The 25,761-nt window shown below is 44.6% G+C and overlaps 1 protein-coding gene across 1 annotated transcript in view; it reads left to right on the top strand.

The window, feature by feature from the left end:
- Window positions 1-25,761, top strand: part of LOC103211296 (zinc finger protein 432-like) — a 43,507-nt gene that overhangs the window by 16,318 nt on the left and 1,428 nt on the right. Inside the window, exons 5-8 of the mRNA XM_007957239.2 lie at window positions 14,892-15,018; window positions 15,284-15,379; window positions 19,098-19,102; window positions 23,470-24,180. Of these exons, the coding sequence (XP_007955430.2) occupies window positions 14,892-15,018; window positions 15,284-15,379; window positions 19,098-19,102; window positions 23,470-24,180 (939 nt within the window). The remainder of the gene's footprint in view (window positions 1-14,891; window positions 15,019-15,283; window positions 15,380-19,097; window positions 19,103-23,469; window positions 24,181-25,761) is intronic.

Here is a 25,761-nt window from a genome sequence, read left to right as displayed (position 1 = left end):
CATGAACTAATCAAATAGTATTTGTCATTCTCCCACTATTGAGCGCTCCAAGGAGTGTGCCTAGCTGATGTAAATGTTCACTGCAAACGCCTGTCTATTGTCTGGCTGGAAGTCACCTAATTAACAGTCCTGAAGGATGACTAGGGCCATAGTCTCCTTCATTCTTCCCAGGAGCTTGTCTCTACTGTGCAAAAAACTCAAAAAACAAAAAGAAGCTTTGGGCATACGACCTAAGGCATTTGATTACTAACCAGAAGGTTGGTCGTTCAAACTTACCAGCCACTCAGTGGAAGAAAGACTGCTTCCATAAAGTTTTAGCGTCTGTGAAAACCAAAAGGGGGTCTCTCTAATCCCCACACATCTATTTTCAATTTTTTTTTTTTTTTAATTGAGCTAAAGGAATCGGCCACATTTATGGCCAGGCCTGATGAAAGCAATTTGATCCTTGTCACCCCTAGATTTTTTTTTTTTGCAAGGGAGACAGGGTATCACGCAGTCAAACAGCGTTGTTGGCATTCTCATCTTCCTGGCCATCCTTGGCAACCAAAAAAGTTGTGTCCCGTTTCCCCCCCCCCCCCCCCCCGTCCCTTTTGTTTCGCACAGGTCGCTCTGGTGGGGCAGTGGTTAAAACTTTGGGCAGCTAACAAAAAGTTCAACGGCTTCATGGGAGAAAGTCTGCTTCCATAAAGATCTATAGCTTTGGAAACCGTATGTTATGTGCCATGGACCCGACTCACAGCGACCCTCCTTGGGTTTCCCAGGCGTTTTTACTACGGAAGTAGATTGCCCAACATGCCTTCCGAGCAGGGCCTGGTGGGCCCATTCTATTCTGTCCTATAAGGTCGCTATGAATTGGAATCCAGTCAATGGAGTTCGTATTTAGGTTTTGTGCTGTACGGCTCTTATTCAAATATGGCCGCTTCCAGGAAGACTTGGCACCACAGGGCGCAGACATATTACCTCATCAGCCAGGCGGAAAGGCCTCAGACCGCGCTCCTGGAAAACTTACAGACCCTCGGCGGCCTCCGTAAGCGAACAATACTTCTGGGAGGGGTAGAGACGCTGAAGTAGTTAGCGGAAGTAGGTGTGATTTTTCCGAACTTTGGGTGATTCCGGGGGATAAACAGCAGGTCAGTGTGTGTTTTGTCCTTGGGGCAGGGTGAGGGATGGGTATTCGTGGGTTAGTGGGGCACCTGGAGTTCCTGAGAGGAGCATCGGGCTGGAGGTGCTTGAGGGGAAACAGGTGGGAGTCGGTGCCTTTGGGGTCATACGTGAGGTGAGCGCTTTGGTCCAACGGTTAGGGCTGCCCTGTCAGGGTACCGGGTCTTTGTGGATCCGGTACCGGGTGGAGGTGGTATTTACCTGCAATATGGTGTCCGGTGCAGGCTGAGGATTGACTACTGGGCTCAGTGAAGTTTGATCCCGGGGCAGGACTTGGTCGGCGGTGTCTGTCTGGTCCCGGTTTCGCTTTAATAAAGACGTGAGGGGCGTCTGGGTCTGGGCTACAGAGGACTGCGAGGACGGAGCTTTGCAAGCTGAGACCCCAGGCGCCTCGGGGGCTGGGACAGAGGCGGTGTGTTCCACAGCCTTGGTTTAGATCATCGTATTCTGTCCTCTCATTCACTCGTTCGCTAATTTCTGTTTGAGGGACTAATCCATCGGTCTCGGGCTGCCTTCGCGCTGCAGAAGTGGGGAGGGGGGTGTTTGTGTGGAAGCCCTTACGGTCCACAAAGCTTCACAAACGCGCACTCTTTCTGCTTTAGTGACTTTTCTATGTTGGATCGGGTAGGAGAACTTCAACTCAGAGGCATTGTTATTTGTAAATAGAGTCTGAAAGCAGAGCCTTAATACATTTTAAAGTCTTGACGTGAGTCTAGAATCCAAGTTGAGTTTCAAAGCTTCCTTTTCTAATAGCCGTTCCTGCAACCTTGATGCTGACCAGATACCCTAAAGGAAACGTTCCTGTTCTCGGAGATCTGGCAGGTGCAGGATATCACAGTCTGTTCCCAGAGAGTCCGCTACAGTCCAACAGATGGAAGAGGTGATAGGTTCTACCGGAAGGGTCTCGATGTACAACGTTATCCATAAATCTTTACAGTGGACCCCCAGAAGCGGCCATGATTGAGGAAGCAGTTACTAAACAGATTAGCGGACAAAAACCGTCGTGCCACTGTCCTGTGCTCGACCCATAATAAACTGAAGAGCAAGTATGCTTAGAGTTATGACCCCTTGGCCAATCACGTCATCCCACTTACGTCATCCACCTATCCCTGCTACATTCCTGCTTTTAGATCCCCATCTGTGATTCCCCTGATTGTTTTTTAGCCAATTATGATTTTGTAACTTTTAGTTCCTGCTCCAACTCTACCAAAACGTTTCTTTCCTCATTGCCTGGCAGAGTGGCCATTTTCCTTCTGTGAATTTGGATGTCTTCTTGGTCCAGACGGTCTCTAGCCTTCAGTGAACCTCTTTTGTTTTTATTTAAGCAGACTCCATGATGATGCTGTACTACAGTTATGTCCCTCAAAAGTGTGTGAGGTAAATCCTAACCTTGAAGCCTATGATTAGGAGCTCTGGTAGCATAGTGCCTAAGGCACTTGAGTGCTAATCAGAAGGCTGATGGTTCAAACCCACTAGCCACTCCTCTGAAGGATGGTGGGGCAATCTGCTTCAATAGTGATACCACCTTGGAAACCCAAGGAAGGGTCACTATGAGTGGGTCCGTCTTGACGGCACGTAACAACAACAACAACAAAGCCTGTGGTTATGTTCTATTTGGAATGGGTTGTGTTTGTTATATTAACAAGGCAGGATTTGTGTAGGAACTGTCTTATTTTTTGCTTTTTCTTTGATGTGATAGCTTATACTTTTTTTTTTTTTGTTTTTGTTTTTGTAAATAATGGAGATTTCTGTCTGCGTTGTTCATTTATGTATCTGTGTGCCCCTGGAATAGTGCCTGGAACACAGTGATTGTAAATGGAGATGACACAAGTCACCAGTCTATGGGTGGTAGGCAATGCAAATCATCAGAATACCATTTGAAATGAGAAACTGTGATTACATTTATTATTGCATAAAGGGCATGGAGGTGACATCTTCTGACCTCCTCTACCTCACAAGGGGGAAACAGAGTCACCATCAACAACCCAAGGCTAATTCCTATGATGCCAGACATGCCATCATCCTCCAGACATTTTTACCAATTCTGACACCAACCGTCCTTCCCACAGCATTCACTACTTCTCTGCTGGGTTCAATAATCCATTGCATTGGCCACACAGAAGTCACAGACAATACTCACGATTATGGGGTTTTAGGGAAGTACAAGACTACAATTCAGTTTCAGGAACACATTCAAGATACAATTCTTTGATCAGAACAGTCTCCCCTTTGCTGTTCTGTCAGACATGCCTCTCTGGTCCTTGACCTCTCAGGCTGGCCTCTGCCCTGCTTGGGCAAGTGTTACAAAGCTCTTTTAGCTCAGCCAATAGATACATCTAGGTGCATCCCACCGTCTCAGCAAGCCTCCTGCCCAAAGGTACTCAGCTTTCTCGCTCTGTGGGCCGGAAATTCCATTGCTCTGTCTCCTTCCTCTTGGTTCCCCTGTGATTATCTCTCTGCTGGGGTTCGCTCTTTTTACTGGGGTGTCTCTCTCTGCCAAGGTGTGTCTCTCTACTGATAGTCTCTGCCCAGGAGGTCCAGTGCAGGGATCTTGGATCCAGTGATGCACTCTACTTTACCTCCAATTCTTTTCTCTTGATGAGACCCCCTCTCTGCCTCTAAACCAAAACAGAAACCAAACTCTCTGCCATCGAGTCGTTTGGAACTCATAGTGACCCCCATTGGGTTTCTGAGGCTATAATTCTTTATGGAAGTAGATCACCCAGTCTTCCTTCCGCAGAGCAGCTAATGGATGGGCCTCTGCCTCTAGGAGGCCTTATTTTTAGCCTGGCAGAGTGACAAAACTAACCAATGCCAACATGAGAGTTCTATACATTTTATTTACATGGTCCCACTGTGTAATCCATAGGAGCTGTGATGACATAGAGCCTAAGGCATTTGTTAACCAGAATGCTAGTGGTTCAAACCCACCAGCCACTCCTAGGAAGGAAGATTGGGCAATCTACTTCTGTAAGAGGTATCACATTGGAAACCCATGGAGAGGTAACTATGAATTGGAAATGACTCGATGACGTGTTTTTTTTTTTTTTATTCCCCCCAGTACCCAGTAATCTGGTGGGAGTTACAAAGATTGATTAGAAAAGCCATAGCAAGTAGTTCACTGTACAGCAGTTATTCAACATTATTTACAAGTCATGCTCAAATGTTGTTGTTATGTACCATCGAGTTGGACCTGATTCATAGCGACCCCTCCTTGGGTTTCCAAGGCAGTATCACTATGGAAGTAGATTGCTCCATCTTCCTTCCGAGGAGTGGCTGATGGGTTTGAACCACCAACCTTCTGGTAGCAGTCAAGTGCCTTAGGCACTACGCTACCAGAGCTCCCGTGAGCAAATGTAGGTAAGGTTATGTTTGATGTAATATGTGGACTGTCTACCACCTGTAATAAGAATGTAATGGAGTAAATAGAAATAACCTTGTAGCATCAAGGAGCTAGTTTTAAGTGTTCTGCACAAATGTCACTCTGACAAGCCCACTTTAACCACCCTATCTACAATAGTGGCCCTTTTGTGTGCTTTGATTCTTACCACTTCCCTTAATAGCATATCTCACTGTCTGGAAGGATACTGTTCTGCATTTTGTATTTACTTTCAATTCACTCATTAGGTTGTAAGCTGTGTGAGAGCAAGGACTTTTTGTATTATATTTTTTAACAGTATTAGCTTTTGTGGTTGTTATTTTAATGTAGGGTATATCTTGAATTAATTTCTTTTGAAATATAAAGAAGTTAAGCAAGTGAGCCAGTAAACAGAGATGGGGAGAGATAGATGCCAAACCACATAGAGATCTCCAGGGAACTTGGAGACAGAAGCTCAAGAGACAGGAACTTTCCCTGATAGCTGACACAACGAGAAAGCCTTCCCCTAGGACCAGCACCCTGAATTAGGATTTCTAGCCTCCTAAACTGTGAGAAAATAAATTCCTATTAGTTGAAGCCATCCTCTTGTGATTTTTCTGTTAGAGCAGCACTAGAGAACTAAGATAGAATTTGGTATTGAGAATTGGGGGCACTGCTCTAACAGATACCTATAATGAAGAAGTGGTTTTGTTTTGGGCTGGAGGCTGGAAGAATTTTAAGGTGCCTAAAAGGGAGCTCTGGTTGTAGAGCCTAAAGCACTTGACTGCTAACCAGAAGGCTGGCAGCCCAAACCCACCAGCCACTCCTTGGAAGGAAAGTTGGGCAATCTACTTCTGTAGTGATACTGCCTTGGAAACCCAAGGAGGAGTCGCTGTGATTTGGGGCCGACTCGACGGCACATAACAACAACAACAATAGTAAAAAGCCTAGATTACTTTAAAGAGATGGTAAAATTATGGATGTCAAAGGCAATTCTGGTGAGGGCTTAGAAGGAAGGGAGGACAGCTGTAGAGAAAGACTCTTTGGTCTCAGAGAATACATATGGCACCAGCAACAGAATGTTGCCAGAAACATGGATGCTAAATGTGCTTCTGGTGAGGCTTTAAAGAAAATGATGACTGTGTGGGTAGATAATGGGGGAAAAGCAGTGATTTTTTTGTAAAATGTTCCGAGTCACCAAATAAAGGGACTGTCAGCAGTTTTGAGGGCCTTGTGTTAAGGACCAGGGACAACATCTGGCCTAGAGGGAATGTAGCACTCATGTTGAATTTTCCCTTCAGCCTACAGGTCCTGACTCCAGCAGCAAGATCACTTGAAGGAAGGAGGAAACGGTTGCAGAATTTACGTATTGTCATTTCTGGGGACAGCATCCATGGGACAGTGAAATTTCAGAACAAAAATTAGAGCAGAGGCAGAAAACACAAAGATCGATCCTTCCAGTTGCTGACTGTGTCCCAAGAACAAATGAAAATGGTCAAGGCTCAGGTGACTTGTTTTGTTTTATGCTTTCTTTTGTTTTCTAGTGGATTTGTAGAGGCCTATAAAATATCAGTTCAGTTCGTTGGAAAAGTACAAATTTGGAAGAGTAGAAGATGGAGAAAAATAAACTTTGACTCTGACTTTGACATTAGTAACGTAGGATTAGAAAGGTATTTTTCACAGGATTAACACCAAATTGTTGGCATTGAACATATTGTGACTGGAGATCCTTTAAGTAACACCAGCTGTGGTTGACATGGTGTGGGAGGCCTCTGACCTCTAATTTCATGGTGGGAGAGAGAATCAGCATCAGCCCTAGCCTGATTCCTATGAAGCAGAGGCCAGACATACCTCCTCTTTCCAATCTTTTTTTTCTTTTTTTTTTTTAATCATTTCTGACATCAGCTGACCCTCCCACATACTCTCTGCTTCCCTGCTGGGTTTGATAATTTGTTTCAGTGGCTGCACAGAACTCACAGACTATTCTCACAGTTTTAGGGTTTCTTAGGGAAATAACGAGTTACAATTCAGGATCAGAAAGGATTCAGGATACTGTTCTTCAGTTAGGATAGCCTCTTTTTAGCCGTGCCCATAGGCATACTTCTGTCTGGCTTTTGGCCCCTCAGGCCTTTTAGCCTTCTTGGGCCAGTCTGGCCTCTACCTTGCTCAAACAAGTGTTAGGAAGTTCTGTAGCTCTGTCATTAAGTGTCTAGAGGCACCCCATTATGCCAGTAAGATTCAGCTCAAAGGCACTCATGTCTCTCACTCCGTATGTTGGTGAACCTAGCTCTACCATGTGTCTGGAGACACACCTCTTCGCTAGCAAGCCTCCTGGCTAAAGGTGCTCAGCTCTTGCTTTGTGGGCCAGGAAGCCCGTCATGCTGTCTCCTGCTGGTTTCCTGGTTCTAGTGTTTCTACTACTGCATGTCAGTCAGCTAGTTCATGCCTTCATGTCTCCCTTCATTTGAGATAGCCGTTTTCTAAATTACCCATCCTTATCAAACCAGTATTCTGAGAAGATAAGCATGTATCTCGATCGGAAGAGTCGTGTGCTATTCTGGTTGGAACTTTGAGCATCTACATCCATAAAGAAAATCCAATCCAGAGCAAAGCCGTTTGCAAAAATGTATAGCAGCTCACAATATCAAACATCTTTCTCTTTGTCTGGTCAGGTTCTGGTCAGCTCATCCCTAGCCCCTGTGGGCTAGGTCAGTGGGTACCAGCCATAGACTTGGGAGTCCACCTACCTTCCTGCACTTCATACAAGCCTGTGCCTTTTTATCCCTAGGCCCCATGGGCTAGGTCAGCAGGCATCAAGGGTACATGTTTATGGTGCAGTGAATTACTTGATATGGCTGTTCTAGCCATGGTCTTTGTGACTCCCACCAGATAACTGGATTGAACTACGTAAATGTGAGGTGGTTGTGGCCCACCAAGGGGATTGAATAGCTTGCTAATAATGTAAATGAAGTACACGACACCATTGTGTGGGTTGGACTGTGCAAACAATGTGTATGGAACCTTAATGGAGGGATTGGTCAGTTTTGCCATCTCATTAGGCTTAAAATATGTCATCCTACTACCATCAAAAAAGAAGAGCCTGGAGTGGATGGCGTACATTCTTTGGACCCTGTGGTGACCTCCTCAATCCAGGAGACAGCAAGAAAGCTATAATTCATTGCTGAGACAGCAAGAGATGGCGAGAAGCAGTGACAGAGAAACTGTGGCAGCAGAGGCAGCAGGACTAAGAGATCAGCGTGAGACAGAGAAGTGGGCTTCCTGGCACAAAGAGAAAGTTGAGTGCCTTTGGGCAGGAGACTTGGTGGTGGTTTGAGGTGCCTCTCTGGGCACTTATCAGCAGAGCTTAAAAAGCTTTGTAACACTTTTCTGAGCAGGGAAGGCCAAGGGGCCACAGGGCTGAGAGGCTGAGGCCAGAGACAAGCGTGCTTGTGGGCATGGCTGAGAAGAGGCTGTCTTGATGGAAGAACTGTATCCTGAGTCATTTATGGTCCTGAACCTGTTACTTAAACTAATAAATGCCATAGTAATTAGTATTGTCTGTGAGTTCTATGTGGCCATTTGTAACAAATTGTAGGACCCACCAGAGAAGTAGAGAGTGCCATGGGAGGGACAGTTGGTGTCACAGTTGGTAAGAAGGTTAGAGGGTGGTGGTGTGTCTGACCTCTGCCTCATAAGTATCAGTCTTGGTCTGTTAATCTTGTTCCTCTCCCCTTGTGAAGTTAGAGGAGGTCAGACAGTGTCACACCAAGTCCTTTTTGGAATGTCCAAATTCAATCCATCTCTTCATTGTTGCATCCCTCTCACTTTCATTTGTATCATGGCCCCACGTGGTCACCTCAAGCAAAGCTCACTAGGCTGCCTGCTCACCAGCTCCCTTTAACTTCCTGTCTCGGAAGGGGGTTCTTCTGATGGGCAAGGACCCTGGGTCCAAAGGACATGCTCTGCTGCCATCCCTTCTTGGTGGTAGTCAGTTCCCCACTCTGCTTTGTAATAGGCTCTCTTAAGCCTAGTAGGGTAGCAGAATTGTCCAATCCCCTCATGAGGATCCCAGACCCTTATTTTATTTATTTCCTTACTTATTTTCATGGTCTCATTCCCCACAAGGGTGCCATGTACTTTATTTGTATTATTAGGAAGCTATCCAATCCCCTTAAAACCCACCCACTGCCATTGAGTTGATTCCAATACATGGCACCTCTAGAGGATAGTAGAACTGCCCAATTGGGTTGCCAAGGCTGTAGGTCTTTACAGAAGCAGACTATCTCATCTTTTTCCCATGGAGCAGTTGGTGGGTTCAAACCATTGACCTTTTAGTTAGTAGCTGAATGCTTTAACCACCACAGCACTAAAGCTCCTTCTCCAGTCGCCTTGGTAGGCCACAAACACCTTATTTGCATAGTATCACCCAGTCTTTTGGTGGGAGTTAGAAAGACTGTGGCTGGAAGGGCCATATATTCAGTCAGTCACTGCACCTCAGCTGTCAACTTCTATTTAATATTTCTCTGGCCAGCCCAAAACAATCATTATAATTTAAATGCTGTGCCCAGTGTTTGAGGAGATAGAAGACCTGTTCTTTGGGGGACTTCAGTATCTCATGGGACTTTTTCTGAGCGTTTTTGATGTTTCTTCGTGATGGTGACATGGTGGACAGTGTCCTGAACAGGAGTATTCTCATAGACGAATATAAAGTGAGACTAGTAGCAATATTTGTACAAACATGGTAGGTGATTTCCACCTCCTGTAACTTCAGGGATAGGAGAGCGGATCACCATCAATATCAGCCCAAGGCTGATTCCTATGAAGTGGAGGTTGAACATACCTGAACCCTCCAGTCTTGTTACCAGTTGTGACACCAGCCATCCCTCCCATAGCCCACTCTACTTCTCTGCTGCATTCAACAATTTGTTGCAGTGGCCACACAGAACTCAGCCTGTATTCATAGTTATGAGGTTTATTAAGCTAGTTGTTGTTAGGTGCTGTGAACTTGATTTCGACGCATTGTGACCCTGTGTACAACACAACGAAACACTGCCTGGTCTCCCACCATCCTCACAACCATTGCTGTGTTTGAGTCCATGGTTGTAGCCACTTTGTCAATCCATTTTGTTGAGGGCCTTCCTCTTTTGTGTTGACCCTATACTTTACTAAGCATGATGTCATTCTCCAGGAACTGGTCTCTCTTGATAACACGTCCAAAGTATGTTAGTTCAAATCTCACCATCAAAGGACCATTCTGGCTGTATTTCTTCCAAAACAGTTTTGTTTGTTCTTCTGGCAGTCCATGGTATATTAGGGAAGTAACATGTTATAACTCAGGATCAGGAAGTATGTAGGCAAAGTCTCTCTTCTTCCGTGCAGGACAGCACTGTGTGTCTCCTCTCAGCCATTCAGGGCTCCTCTCTGTCCCCTGAAGAGAGGCTTCTTTCAGCTCCCCCATGGATAGGCTCCTCTTGGCCCCCTGAGGACCAGATCCTCTCAGCTTCCGTGGGACAAGTTCCTCTCACCCCCTTTGAGGACAGGCTCCTCTCAAATCCATCAGGACAGGCTCCCTCTCTTGGCCTTCGGTCTGGTCTATGCCCTGCTTGGTCAAATGGTAGAAATCTCTAGCTTTGCCAGTAAGTGCCTGGAGGCGCTCTACTCTGCCAGCAGGCCTCAGGCCCAAAGGCCTTTGGCTCTCTTGATTCGTAGGATGGTACACTCACTTTAGCCACCAGTTAGCACATACAATGTAACCACCTTGCTCCATGGGCCTGCCTTCCTACTGTGCCTTCTGGTGCCAGGCTCCATGGGCCCGCAAGCCTTCTGTGCCTTCTTGGGCCAGTCTGCTGGTTGTGCTGCTGCTGTTTTTCTGCCACTGGACTCTGCTGTGCTTGCCAGCACTTCTTGCTGTCTCAGGCCTTCTCCGGTCTCATGTTCTGTTGTTGTTATGTGCCGTCAAGTCAGCCCTGACTCATAGCGACCCCTCCTTGGGTTTCCGAGGCAGTATCACTACGGAAGTAGGATTGCCCAACCTTCCTTCCGAGGAGTGGCTGGTGGGTTTGAACCGCCAGCCTTCTGGTTAGCAGTCAAGTGCTTTAGCCACTATGCTACCAGAGCTCCTCTCTGGTCTCATAGCTCTGTGTATCTTGGGTCTAGGAGGTTCTCAGTGTAGACACACCAGGGCAAAGGGACACGCTCTACTTCTGTCTCTAGTTCTTGTTGATAGTGAGGTCCCCTCTTTCATTTCTGGGATGAGCTCATATTAAGCCTAGCAGAAAGGCAAAACTGATCAGTCCCTTCATTATGGCTCCATACACCTTATTTACATGGTTCCCCTCACCCCACCCCCATGTTCCATGCACTTTATTTGCATTATTAGCAAGCTGTCCAATCCCCTTAGTAGGCCACAAGCACCTTATTAGCATAAGCCTACCCCATCAAAGTGTGAGCGTCTCAAAGAATATGGCTACAACGGCCCTAGTAAGTACTTCACTGCAGTGCGAGTATTAGCATCAAAACTGGTTGAATGTCAGGGGATAATGCAGGGTCAACTCGTAGCTAATCCCTAGGAGGCTGCGCGAATCATTTGTTTTCGAGGATCAGCACAAGGCTGGTCCCTATGACGTGGAGATTAAAGATGTCCCAGATACCCACCTTTTCCAAACTGCTGTACCATTCCATCATCTCTAACGTCAACTCTTCCTCCTCCCCTTAGTACTCTCTGTCCTGTCTTAGGGTTCTTGTTTCCCTATAACCACTCACAGAACTCACAACCTGCCAAGGAAATGGCTTATGCAGTTGTGGAGTTGACAAGTCCAAATCCATGGCTCACATGTCAGTCTGGAGGATTCTCCTCACTCACATGTTTGCAGGAGTTGATGAACCCAAGTTGGTGGGTCAGATGACTAGCTGCTGTGTCAGGCCCCAACAACCCAGGGGTGAGATGTTGACAAACCAAATGCAGGATCCAGAGATAGAGAGAGAACAGAGTATAACTTGGTATCGGGATCAGTAGACTGCAACTCAGGATCAGGGTCAGGAAGCATATAGGTCACGTCCCCCCTCTTGGTGCGAGACAGCTCTCTCAGCTCTGCTCGGTCTTGTAGGCCTCCTCTTGGCCCCCTCAGGGGAGTTGCCTCTCAGCCCCTTCAGAACAGGTTCCTTTTGCCTTGCCACCACCAGCTCTGTCACAGAGCCCCTGGAGAGCCTGTGGCACTGGCAGTGTTGCTTTTCCCCTTTTGGGTCTGTTGTCACTGGCTCTGCCAGGGGGCCCCTCTCAGCCTGTTGCTGTCTTTAGTGTTAACAGCCTGGGGTACAGTGAATTCTTTGATACAGCTCTTCCAGCCATGGTCTTTGACTCCCACGAGATGGCTGAGTGGAACTATGCAAACATGAGGTGCCAAAGGGACTGGATAGCTTGTGAGTAATGGAAATAAGGTCCATGGCTGAGTTGTGGCAGTGGGATTGTGCAAATATGATGTATGGAACTCTAATGTGAGAATTGGTCTGTTTTGCCATCTTGCAAGGCTTAAAATGAGCCCTCCCAAAGAGGAAAAAGGGCAATCTCACTACCAACAAGAGAGAGAACCAGGGGTGAAGGGTGTCCTTGGACCCGAGATCCCTGCACTGAGACGGCAGAGAGACAGCAGCAGCAGTGGCAGCGGAACCCAGAGACCAGCAGGAGACAGAGCAGTGGGCTTGCTGGTCCACAGAGTGAGAAACTGAGTGCCTTTGGACAGGAGGCTTGGTTGCTGGCAGAGTGGGGTGTACCTATCAGCAGAGCTAAAATAGCTTTGATCATGGGGCTATCTTAGAATCTGCCTCTCTCAGTTCTTTTGTTCATTAAAACATTATTTTTCAGTGCAGAGTGAAATCTTGGGCCATTTCTTCTCCCTTAACTCTGTTTCTCTCTTTCGGAAGGTATGGACAGGCCTATAGTGTATGAGTAACTTCAAATATGAATTAGCACAAAGCCAGTTCCTATGAGGCAGAGATACGTATCCCAGATTTCCACATCATCCAAGCTGCTTTACCACTCCACCTCTGACATCGGCTGCTCACTCTCCCCTCAGCACTGTTCCCTACCCCGGTTGGGTTCAGCAATTCACTGCTACATCTCACAGAAACCATGAACTGTACTTACAGTTGAGTGGTTTATTAAAGATGTAACAGGGTACCACTTGGGGTCAGGATCAGAAGCCTACAACTTCTGATCTACAGGATCAAGGAGCATGTAGACAAAGTCTTGCCTTGTTTCAGATATGACGGGTCTCTTGGTTTCTGTCACCCATGCAAATAAGCAGGCCCTTCTCTCTGCCATGTGCACTTATCTTGGCCTTGCAGGCCTCCTCTTAGTTCCATCAAGACAGGCTTCCTGTCAACCCCGTCAGGACAGGATCTTCTCAGCCCTGCCGCATATCTCTTCCAGCTCTGCCACCGGGCCCCTTCTGGGCCTGTCAACCACTGGAACTGCTGCCAGCCTTCCGAGCCTTTCGCTGTCTGCAGCGTTACAGCCTTTGATCCTGTCGCAGCTTTTTAAGGAGGTCCCTTCTCTCTTCTCTGCTTCTCTTGCTTTTTCTCCTTCCTGCTGCTTACTGGTGACTGAGAAACCTGTGGCATGGACTTCATACGTACACAAACTCCTTGTCAATTTCAAGGCATGACCCTCCCCGTGTGGCCACAAACTGGCCAATTCCCTTTTGACAGGCCCCAGATACTTCATTTGCAGAGTAGGCTATAGCTACTTCGTTTGCATACTGTATTGGCCAATCACTGCAAGGTGCATACCAATCACAGGACAGGCTGCAGCCAAGGAGCAGATAAAAAGTATCAAGATAAAATGCTTACAACACAAGTCCTCTGGGATGGATAACTAGGGCAGAGGTGACATCTCAGGGCTTAGGGGGAAAAATCTCTCAAGCCGTTTTTCCAAGGCTAAAGGCCACGTAAAGGAACTCATTTCAACACAGGTAGACCTTCTCTATCTGTCCGTGTGCACTAAGGTCTTGTTTATATTTTCCCTTTCTCTCAGCTACCACAAACCAAAGCAAACCACCAAACCCACTGCCATCAAGTTGATTGCGATTCATAGTGACCCGCGTTGGGTTTCCAAGGTGGTAAATCTTTATCAAATCAGATTGTCCCATCTTCCTTCCAAGGAGCAGCTCATGGGTTTGAGCCACCAAGCTTCTGATTAGCAGTCTAATGCCTTAGGCAGTGTGTCACCAGAGGGGATCTCTTTAGTGTATTTGCTGTGTGTTCCTCACAATGGCTTCACAGACAAAGAAGCAAGAAGAAAGCCTTCAGGAAAGAGCAGAAGGAAGAAGCAGAGGAGAGAGGCAGTGAATCTCCTAAAAGAGCTGTAACACTAACGACACCAAGAGGTCAAGAAGGACCCAGTGGCAAAGTCAACAGCAGTAGACCTAGAAGGGGCCCAGGAGCAGAAGTAATGATGACAGGCCCAGAAGGGACCAAGCAAAAGAGCCTGTGGTGACAGATGGGAGGACCAAGAAGAGCCTGGACTCAGAGGGCTGAGAGGAGCTGAGAGAGCTGTCTATGCTACATTGATGAAAGGAGACTGCCTACATACTGTCTAATCCTACTCATAAGTTGTAGTCTGTTGATCCTGATCTTGAGTTGTACCCTGTTCCTTAATGAACCCCATAATTGTGAGTATGGTCTATTGAGTTCTATGTGGCCATTGCAATGAATTAATGAATCCAGAAGTAGCGAGTTCTGTGTGAAGAACAGCTTGTGTCAGAATTGGTGAGAGATTGGAGGGTGGAGGCATGTCTGACCTCCACCTCATACAGATCATCCTTGAACTGATCCTGGTCATTATCCCCATGACGTGAGGTTCAGACACCAATCCTGATAGTACTAGTACTCCTAGCCCTATTTCACAGTATACAGTTCACTTGTCTCTTAATATATACGTACATGTTTGCGTAACACTTGTGTGTGTGAATGCGAGGTGTGCAGCTTATGAAGACCATTTCATTGCTAGACATAGAGAATTCTAATTTCATGAATGGGTGGATCATGGAATGCACTAACTCAGAATAGTTTATGGTGATTTTGCTGTGTCTGTAACCCACCAGCCACTCCTCGGAAAGAAGGTTGGGCAGTCTACTTCCGTAGTGAAACTACCTCGACAACCCAAGGATGGGTCACTATGAGTTGGGGCTGACTCGACGGCACATAACAACAACAACAACTTAAGACATTGAAAAAAAAAAAAAAAGAAAGAAAACCTAGGTACATATTCAGCAGCCTATATAAAGGAAATGGGATGGGTGGAACAGCTTTTCTCACATTTCATTAAATTCATCAAATGGGAACTACTTCATTAAACAGAATCCTCTTGATACAGGGATTACTGACCTTCAGCGATGTGGCTGTGACATTCACCGGGGAGGAGTGGCAGCTCCTGGACCCTGCTCAGAAGGCCTTATACCAGGACGTGATGTTGGAGAACTACAGCAACCTGGTGTCCATTGGTGAGGACAGCTCTCGTGTCATTGGCCCTGTCATTGGCCTTTCCTTTCGCAGCTGCTGAAATCTTTGGAGTGTCTGTGGTGCTGTAAACAGGCAGATTCTCAGTCCACTGTCTGGCCCTAGATTAGTGGGTATATTGTTCCTCTTCGTAACAGAAGAACCTTTGTGTGTTTGACATTTCTTTTTTCACAAATACCGCATTCTGCAGTCTTCACGAACCAAAGGCCAACTTGGTGTGCCTAAGATTCTGTGATTTCCCATGAACAGGGTATCAAGTTAGCAAACCAGATGCACCCTCCAGGTTGGAACGAGGAGAACCACCCTGGAGCACATTAGACAACAGCCACAGTGGAATCTTCTCAGGTGAGTGAGCAAAAAGCAGTAAGGGGGAAGGCTGTGGGAGTCACACTCAAGTGAGAGGTGTCACATCTGTGAAGAGGCGTGTCTGAAGATAAATAAAATACCACCATGTATCTCTCTCCCATGTGAGACCTCTTTTTCTGTCTAGGAATTTAGAGAAATGTATACATGTCTGTCTCTTCTGAGATAAATTCCCTATTTATTTGATCTGTGTTTGGATATTTTTGGTTCTATAATTTTTTTCTTCCAAGGATTCTCAAATCTTTCCCTTCTGCATATCCTTGCATCTGCCTTACTATGAAATTCCACCTTCTAGGCCTCTTTCCAAAGATTCAACTTTGACATCGTAACTTTACTCAGAGTACGGCACCTTCTTCACCTCTTGAGTAATACGGATTTCCCTTCCTGGCATCCAACCCACCATGGATGTTGGACCCCACAGTATCTGGTCTCTCATTGTACTTTTTATCTGCTTCCTTAACTTCTCTTTCCCCCCACCCTGAGGGTCTCTAAAGGTCTCATTTCTGTTTTTTCATTTCTTCTTCTAACCCTTTAAAGTTGCCTTGATTCTAATAAGTAAAGCTCCTTATGTTTCCTAAAGGAGACGGTAAAATTTACATCTCCCTTGGAACTGTCTAACATAGACATTTTTATGTATATTTACTCCTCTTGACGAAACATCTCTATGAGTTCCCAGTAAGGAGCTGGTATCATCTTCCTGCTAAGAAAATTACTGTCAGCTTAGGTTATCCTTTAGTACTGGACATCTGAAATCCTAGCCATCCTTGAATGTTTCTTATCTGCAGGGCTCTCTTTAAAAAGTTCTCTGGCCTTCTTAATGCTTTTTAAACTATAAAAACATTTTAAAATCTTGCATTATCAGTTCATTCGTAAACCAATTGATAAGTCATGCATAAGAAATGATTAAGAATCAGCCCAGACCTGGTTCTTAAGAGGCTGACATCAAATACATCCCAACTTTCCCACTTGTACATTATTTCTGATACCAGCCATTCTTCCTTAGCATTGTTTTTTCCTAATGGGTTTGGTAATCCATTGCAGTGGTCACAGAGAATTCACAGAAACCCCATAACAACGATAATGACTTTTATCATAATAAAGATGCATAATAAAGATGGATATAAACAAAGAAATGCATGGGAAGAGGTCCACAAGTGTTTCCTTCATGGCACCTCAACATGTCAAGGGCATCTGCTTGCTCTCCTTGAAATAGATGTCCATGTACGTCAACTAGGAAAGCATTCAAGCCAGGAAATGCTCTGCAGTGTCACTCAGTGGGGTCTGCTGTCAACCATTCTCAGCTTGCTCTCCTCCTTGCTGGCTCCAGGATAGCTCTCACATGGTCCCATTTCTTGCTGGTCATCACTATTCTAGGTCATCCCAACTCTAGAGTGGCTTCACAACAGCTCTTTGGGCAGAACTACCTTAGTGGTACCCCACCCAGCCTCTGCAGCCAGAGGTGCCCCATTCTTCAAAGTGTTACATGTTCTGGTCAGGGTTTGCCCTCACACTCTGGTGCCACTCACTGTCCAAGTTTGCTTGTTTCTACAGCTTCTTGTCTTACCGCAGGCACTTCCTGGCCCTCTTACAATTGTTGTCGCAGCTCCAAGTATTATAGCTCTTTCACCTGGGTCTGAATGGGTCTCAACACTGGGTTCCCATGTCAAAAGGATAAGCTCATTTCCTCTTCTTGGCTCTCATAGATCAGATGTGCCCCCTCCCCCATTAGTGTTTTTGCCCCTCATGTGGGCTAGTCCTCAGTTCTGGGTGGTACTTGCCAGGTAGTTCAAGTACAGGTCAGAATGGGAAAGTCTCCTTCATCAATCTGGGTAAATGTCAGTTACTGGACAGGCTCCATAGCCAATCCCAGTAAAGATCAGACAGGCCATTCTCTCCAGAAAAATCCCAATAAAAGATACACTGGGTGGCACTTCCTAGCCAATCCAGCTAAAGTCTGTGTAATGCTGTTTATGAAGCCAGTTGTATTCTACTAGCCTCAAACCTTGTCTACCTTTAAGGATTGGGATGGGGATCAAGATCAGCACAAAGTTGATTCCTGTGAGGTGGAGGTCAGAAGTACCTTGGCTCTCCAACTTTTTCACCATTTTTAACACCAACCACTGCCCTCCACACAGCACTTTCTACTTCCTTGCTGGTTTTGATAATTCATTGCAATGGCCACACAGAACTCACTATGTTGTTGTCAGGTGCCGTTGAGTTGGCTCTGACATATACTGGCCCTGTGTGCAACAGAACGAAACACTCCCCAGTCCTGTGACATCCTCCCAGTCCTTGCTATGCTTGAGCACATCGTGGCAGCCAGTCCGTCAAGCCATCTTGTTGAGGGTCTTCCCCTTTTTCGCTGACCCTCTCTTTTACCAAGTATGCTATCCTTCTCCAGGGAATGGTCCCTTCTGACAACATGATCAAAGTAGGTGAGGTGAAGTCTGGCCATTCCTTCTTCTAAGGAGCATTTTGGCTGCAGTTCTTCCAGGACAGATTTGTTGTTCTATTAGTCCATAGTATTTTCATCATTCTTTGCCAACAGTACAATTCAAAGGCATCAGCTCTTCTTTGGTCTTGCCTATTCACTGTCCAGCTTGCATACGCATATGAGGCGATTGAAAATACCATGGCTTGGGTTATGCATACCTTAGTCCTCAAAGTGACACCTTTGCTTCTTAACTCTTTGAAGAGGTCTTTTGCAACAGATTTGCCCAATGCAATAATTCATTTTATTTCCTGATTGCTGCTTCCATGAGCATTGATTGTGAGTCCAAATAAAATGAAATTTTTGACAAGCTCAATATTTTTTCTGTTTATCATTATTTTCCTTATTGATACAGTTATGAGGATTTTTGTTTTTTACGTTGAGGTGTAATCCATAGTGAAGGCTATAATCTTTGATCTGCATCAGTAAGTGCTTCAAGTCCTCTTTGCTTTCAGTAAGCAAGGTTGTGTCATCTGCATATCGCAGGTTGTTAATGAGTCTTCCTCCAATCCTGATGCCATCTACTTCTTTATATAGTCTGACTTCTAGGATTATTTCCTCATCATACAGATCGAATAAGATGGTGAAAAGATACTGCAGAATACAGGGTGGAGGAAGATGCTAATCGGATTATGTGATTCAGTTGTGAGTGTTAGTTAAAGAGTTAATTGTGATTGTGAAAATTGTAGTTGTGGAAGTAGTAACTAAGGGTGAGGTACTGCTGGATTGGAGTACAAAAGTTTTGATATGGTGATACCTGATGAGGCTCTGAGCAAGGAAATAATCTTCTCTCAGTTAATTTCATCAAAGGACAGAGGAGGTAAAGAAAAGGAGATAACTTTTGGAGAACCTGACCAGATCAGATGGATACCTGCAGCAGACTTGAATGGCTGTTACTTGAGTAACCACACCCTGAGGACTCTTTGCCCTATTGGAGGCCTAATTCCTAATGACTGTTTTGGTCAGGTAAAATAATTGGGAAGGGGGAGCTAATCCTTCAGATATGAAAAGGACAGTAGATACAAGAGCCAGGGGGTGACCTGCAGTACAGTGAATGACTTAATATGGCCCTTCTAGAGCTCTGGTAGCATAGTGGCTAAGGCACTTGACTGTTAACCAGAAGGCTGGCGGTTTAAACCCACCAGCCACTCCTCAGAAGGAAGGTTGGGCAGTCCTACTTCCGTATTGATACTGCCTCGGAAACCCAAGGAGGGGTCGCTATGAGTCAGGGCTGACTTGACGGCACGTAACAACAACAACAAGCCATAATCCTTATAACTCCCACCAAACAATTGTGTGGGTGGTGGTGGTAGGTGCCATTGAGTCGGCTCCAACTCATAGCTCCCCTGTGTACAACAGAACAAAACACTGCCTGGTCGTGCACCATCCTCACAGTCTTTGCTGTGCTTGAGCCCATTGTTGCAGTCGCTATGTCAGTCCATCTCTTTGAGGGACTTCCTATTTTTCACTGACCCTCTACTTTATCAAGCATGATATCCTTCTCCAGGGACTAGTCTGACATCTTGACCAAAGCACATGAGACAAAAGTCTGGCCATTCTCACTTCTGAGGAGCCTTCCAAGAAAGATTTGGCTGGATTGGGTAGGGCTCTATAAATAAGGTACCCACAAAGGAGTTTGGCTAGCTTGCTAATAATGTAAAAAGGCACCCCTGTAGGGATGGGTCCATGCAAATAAGGAACCCTAATTATTGGTTTGGTTAGTGTTGCCATCTTCCTAGGTTAAAAAGAGAGCCAATCCTAAAGCAGAGAGGGTACACCACAACCACCAAGAAAGAAGAACCGGGGGTGGTGGTCATCTTTAGTACCTAAGCTGACAACCTCCTATGCCAGGGAGAGAAAGAAAGAAAGGGTTGTAACATTGGAAATGGTCAGAGATGGCAGTAGTGGCAAGAAATGGTTGTAGCAGAGACAGCAGAACCAGGAGACTGGCAGGAGACAGCACATTGGTTTTCTGGCCCATGGAGAGTGAAAGCTGACCACCTTTGGGCAAGAGCCTTACTTTGAGAGTGGGGTACCTCAGGGCACTTATCAGTGGAGGTACAGACTTCTGTACAACTTCCTTAAGCTAGGCATGGGCCAGGCTAAAGGGCAAAGGGATGGAAGGACTGAGGGCCAGAGAGTGGCCTGCTTGTAGGCAAGGCTGAGAGGCTGCCCTGACCAAAGAGCTGTATCCTCAGTCATTTCTTATACTGAATTATTATGTGTTATTTCCCTGTAAAGGAGCTCTGGTAGCATAGTGCCTAAGGCACTTTACTGTTAACCAGAAGGCTGGCACCAGCCGCTCCTCAGGAGGAATGTTGGGCAATCTACTTCTGTAGTGATACCACCTCGGAAACCCAAGGAGGGGTCTCTATGAGTCAAGTCTGACTCGATGGCACATAACAACAACAACAACAACACTTCCCTAATAAACCTCATAATTGTGTGTATTGTCTGTGATTTCTGTGTGGCCATTGCAAAGAATTGTCAAAACCAACAGAGAAGTAGAGAGTGCCATGGGAGGAGCAATTGGTGTTAGAATTGATTGATTAAAAGTTTAGAAGGTGGAGGCATATCTGACTTCCTACTCCTACTAATCAATTTAGTGCTGATGCTGATGGTGATTCTGTCTCCCCACCTGAAGTTAGAGGATGTCAGACGCATCCACTTTGTAATTTTTATAGGATACAACCCTGGCACACATCTTTTGTGATTTTTAAGCCATGCAGTATCTCTTTGTTTTGTTCAAACAACTGCCTCTTAGTCTATGTCTAGGTTCTACATGAGCACAAGTCAGTGTTCTGGAATTGCCATTCGTAAATATGCTATTCATAATTTGTTAGGTTCCACATGGTCAAATGCTTTTGCATGGTTAATAAAACACAAGCAAACATCATTCTAGTATTTTCTGCTTTCAGCCAAGTTCCTTCTGACATCAGCCATGATATCCCTCATTCTACATCCTCTTCTGAATCTGGCTTGAATTTCTGACAGTTCCCTGTCAGTGTACTGCTGCAACCATTTTAAAATTATTTTTAGCCTAATTTTACTTGTGTGAGATATTAATGATATTGATGATAGTAATGATACTGTTTTGACAGTTTCCACATTTCATTGGATCACCTTTCTTTGGAATTAGCACAAATACAAATCTCTTCCAGCTGGTTAGTAGCTGTCTTCCAAATTTCTTAGCATAGATCAGTTAGCACATCCAGCATTACATCCATTTGTTGAAATGCATCTGATCTGTCATCCATGTTCAATGCCTCAAATCTGTTCTTGAGATGGTCTCTAAATTCTCTAAATGTGAGATACACTCAAGGTCTTATTTTGGCTCTGTGGACTTGTTTTAATTTTCTTTGGCTTCAACTTGAACTTGCATATGAGCAACTGATCGTGTGTGTTCCACAGGCAGCCCCTGGCCTTGTTCTGACTGAAGATAACTGAGTGTTGTCGCCCCCCCCCCCCAGTCATCTCTTACCACAGATGTAGTGAATTTGATTGTTGTGTATTTTACCTGGAAAGGTCCATGTATATAGTTGCCTTTTATGTTGCTGAAACAAGTATTTGTAAAGAATAGATCATTGGTCTTGCAGAATTCTTAATTTCATATTAACTGGTCTTCCAGGCAGATATATGGATAATATAATTGACAGCATTGTACTTTAAGGTAGATGTTCGTTGTGACAATGCATGTGACTCCATTCCTCTTCAATTTCTCATTCCTGGCATAGCATACCATTTGATTGTCCAACTCAAAATGGCCAATACCATCCCGTTCAGCTCTCCAACACCTAAGATATCAACCTTCAAGCATTCCATTTCATTTTTGACAACTTCCAATTTTCCTTATTTCATATTTTGTACATTTTACATTCTCATTATTGATGGATGTTTGCAGCTGTTTCTTATTTTGAGTCACGCCACATCAGCAAATGAATTCTGAAAAGTGTTCTCCATCCACGTCCTTAAGGCTGACTCTACTTTGAGGAGGCAGCTCTTCCCCAGTAATATTTTGAGTGCTTTCCAACTTGAGGGGCTTACACAGTGTTCCACTGCTATCCATAGGTTTTTTTTTTTTTTTTTTTCTGGCCAGTTTCTCCAGAAGTAGATCATCAGGTCCTTCTTCCCAGTCTGTCTTAGTCTAGAATCCACTGAAACCTGTCCACCATGGATGACCCTGCTGATATTTCAAATACAAATGGCCTAGTTACATCATCACAGCAACATGAAAGCCACCACAGTATGACAAGCTGAGAGATGAATGGTGAAAATTATAATGTAAGCTCCATGAACATAAGGAATACATTAGTGTGTCCCCAATATCTTTAATGTGTGCATGTGGAAATTGTCTTCTCCCAAATGTACCATTATGCATTCTTCACATATCCAACTACACCTGGTGAATAGCTATCGTTCAATAAGGATTTTTGGAATGAATGAATCTGTCCTTCACCCATTGGATAAGGAGTCCTTACAACCTCTGTGGTCTGTGGATCAAATGACTAAATTTTATTTTACATTCTCTTCATGTTTTGCAAGGCCTTTTTTAAGAAGCAGACAAATTTGTATGCATTTATTATATATTACCTTACCTTGTTTCTACACTAACTGCTTTTAATGTCTGGTTTGTTTATATCATTATATTTTTATCAGTGTACAAGGAACATTAAGCATGGTATTTTATTTAAACTCAAACCAGAGTTTTGTCACTAAAAATCACCTTCCATCAATGCATTGTTTAAAATGGTTTCACTGCAAATGAACATGATGGAAAGATTCATTGATCTCTTCTTTCTTAGAATTCTGGGAAGTTGATGATCATCTGCTTGGACATTCACAAAATGAAAGAAGGGTGGACAGAATGGAACAATACTGTGAACTTAATGCATTGGACAAAAATCATTTTCCTTTAAGGAAAAATCATGGTATGGTTAGCTTGTATGAAGAAGCTGTGAAATCAAATTTAAGTTTACTGGCAGTCAACCAGAGAATAAGCAGTGACATAAAATTCTCTGTTGAGCTTAATGGTGATGAGGAAAGCTTTGTCCCTGCTGACCGTGAACAATTTTATACTGAAATGAAATTCCCTGAGAATCAAAAATCCAACAGCACCAAGTTGCCACTCATTAACCAACAGAAAACTCACAAAATAGAGAAACTGCATATATGTAGAGAATGTGGGAAAGCCTTCATCAGGAAGTCTTTCCTGACTAATCATCAGTTCATTCATACAGGAGAGAAACCCCATAGATGTGGTCTATGTGGGGAAACCTTTTATAAAAAGTTCAACCTCACTGAACATCATCACACAAGTCATAAAGGACAAAAACCATATAAATGCTTGGAATGTGGCAAAGCCTATCTTCATAAACCACAGCTCAGTGAACATCAGAAAACTCATATGGAAGAGAAACCGTATTCATGCTGTGAATGTGGGAAAGGCTTTATCAAAAGGTGTGATCTCACTGTGCATCAGCGAACTCATACTGGAGAGAAACCCTATATATGCAGTGAATGTGAGAAAGGCTTCATCCGAAAAACAGATCTCATTACTCATCAGCGAACTCATATTTCAGAGAAACCCTATATGTGCTGTCAATGTGGGAAAGGCTTCATCCAGAAGACAGATCTCACTATTCATCAGCGAACTCATACTGGAGATAAACCCTATATATGCACTGAATGTGGGAAAACTTTCAAACATAAGGGAAGCCTCATTATTCATCAACGAACTCATACTGGAGAGAAACCCTATATATGCAGTCAATGTGGAAAAGGCTTCAGACATAAGGGAAGTCTCATTATTCATCAGCGAACTCACACTGGAGAGAAGCCGTACATATGCAGTGAATGTGGGAAATGCTTTAACCAGAGGGGAGGGCTCATTATTCATAAGCGAACTCATACTGGAGAGAAACCCTATGTCTGTGGTGACTGTGGGAAAGGCTTCAACCAGAAGTCATGCCTCATAGCACATCAGAGATTTCACACAGGAAAGAATCCCTTTTCATGTAGTAAATGTGGGAAATCTTATTCACAGAAGTCAAGCCTCATTAGGCATCAGAAAATTCACACAGGAGAGAAACCATTTCAGTGCAGTGAATGTGAGAAAGCCTTTGAAACAAAGCGAGAGCTCATTCTACATCAAAGATTTCACTCAGGACAGACAGTGTATGACTGCAATGAGTGTGGAAAATCATTTGCCTCTGCCTCTAACTTTTATTCACATAAAAGAAAACATAAAAGAGAGAAATCTGTAGATCCACTCAAAGTGGAAGATTCTTGCATGGTGAGTCATCCCTCATCTGATACCAGTGACCTTATTCAGGAGAAAAGCTCTGTTAATACAGTGACGATGCACCTGCCTTCTGTACCAGCTCAGACATCAGTCAACATTAGTGGGCTTCTAACTAATAGGAACATAATCCTTATGGGACAGCCTATCGCTAGATGTGAACCCTCAGGATATAACCAAGAATTTGTCCAGGAGAGAAACCTTATGAATACAGTGAATATGATCTTGCCTATAAATGCAATAACTGTGTTAGTTCCACCAGTGTCCAATTACATCTTGTTTTATGCCCCACAAAACTCATAGAATAAACTCATATATTCACTGGGAATGATAGTTGACCAAATTTCTACCTCATTGTGTGGTTACACAGTGTATCCCAAGGGAAAGCGTAGTATGCAGAGACTGGGAAAGACTGACACATTCATCCAACATAATAAATATGTGCTTAGTTATTGAGACTTACTGTAAAGTTAGCACAAACACTTACATATCAATTGTTCTATTGTGCCAGTTAAATGAATGAATGTCTTAGTTAATCTCGGAGGAGGAAATAAATACTGTGAATTTTACAATAGAAAAGATCATCGGTACCTGGAATGTTGCTATAAATGGAAAAATCACACAATAGATGGCTGGTGAGAAAGAGGCAATCCTGAATTGGTTGGATGTGGTTCACGTATATATTAGTACATTTTTCCCACATCAGTGTAAAGGATTAACTGAAAACCAGATTGTTTACCCTACATAATAGAACTTTATGTTATGCAGAGGACCTATGAAACAATAGTCAACTTTGAGTCTATTGATGAATGTAATGGATATTTGTCACATACTTCCTTTGTACCTGGCTCTGTTTCCAGGAGCTGAGGATACAGTGATGAATAAAACAGAGTAAGCCCATGACCTCTTGGAGAATGCATTGAGTTGAATCATATTTAAGTGTCATCTTGACACGTCAGATTGGCCCCCAGAGCATATCACATACCTCCTGGCAGAAGATTTCTACCAGAGCTTGGTGCCCCATAAATGGGAAGCAACCCCTGTCCAGGGCCCTGCAGATGGATACCCAAACAAACCAAACCAGCAGTGTTGGCCATGCTGGCCTGCCTTTGGTAATAGTAGATGCTCTGGCTCTAGTGAGAGGTGTGACCCTGGGACAAGAAGGCGCCAGGCCTGAGTGCCAAGAAGAGACCTGTTCTGAGGTGGCTGAGTGGAGACCTGTCCTGAGGAGGCCAGGAGGACACCTGCAAGAGTTCTCAAGTTCAAGAAGGGCTTGCATACCTTCGTGGCTGAGAGCAGCATTCAGAGCTGGCTTGGCCGGAAGCCGTTCTGCACTGATGAAGGGAGGGATGTTCTTTCTGCCTTAGGGGAGCCATTCACCTGTGTCTGTGTGCTTCCTGATCATGATCCCTAGTTGCTCCTGGTACTTCCCTAATAAGCCCACATCACTGTGAGTATGGTCTGTGAGTTCTGTGTGGCAGTAGAACAGCTGGTGTCATAAATGTTTTTTTTTTTTTTTTAAAGTTGGAGAATGGAGGTATTTCTGACTTCCACTTCATAGGAATTAGCTTTAGG

The sequence above is a fragment of the Orycteropus afer genome, unplaced genomic scaffold, assembly GCF_000298275.1.
Source record: "Orycteropus afer afer isolate SDZICR_OR568_19922 unplaced genomic scaffold, OryAfe1.0 scaffold00718, whole genome shotgun sequence".
Taxonomy (NCBI): domain Eukaryota; kingdom Metazoa; phylum Chordata; class Mammalia; order Tubulidentata; family Orycteropodidae; genus Orycteropus; species Orycteropus afer.
This window is presented reverse-complemented; position numbering and strand designations above follow the sequence as displayed.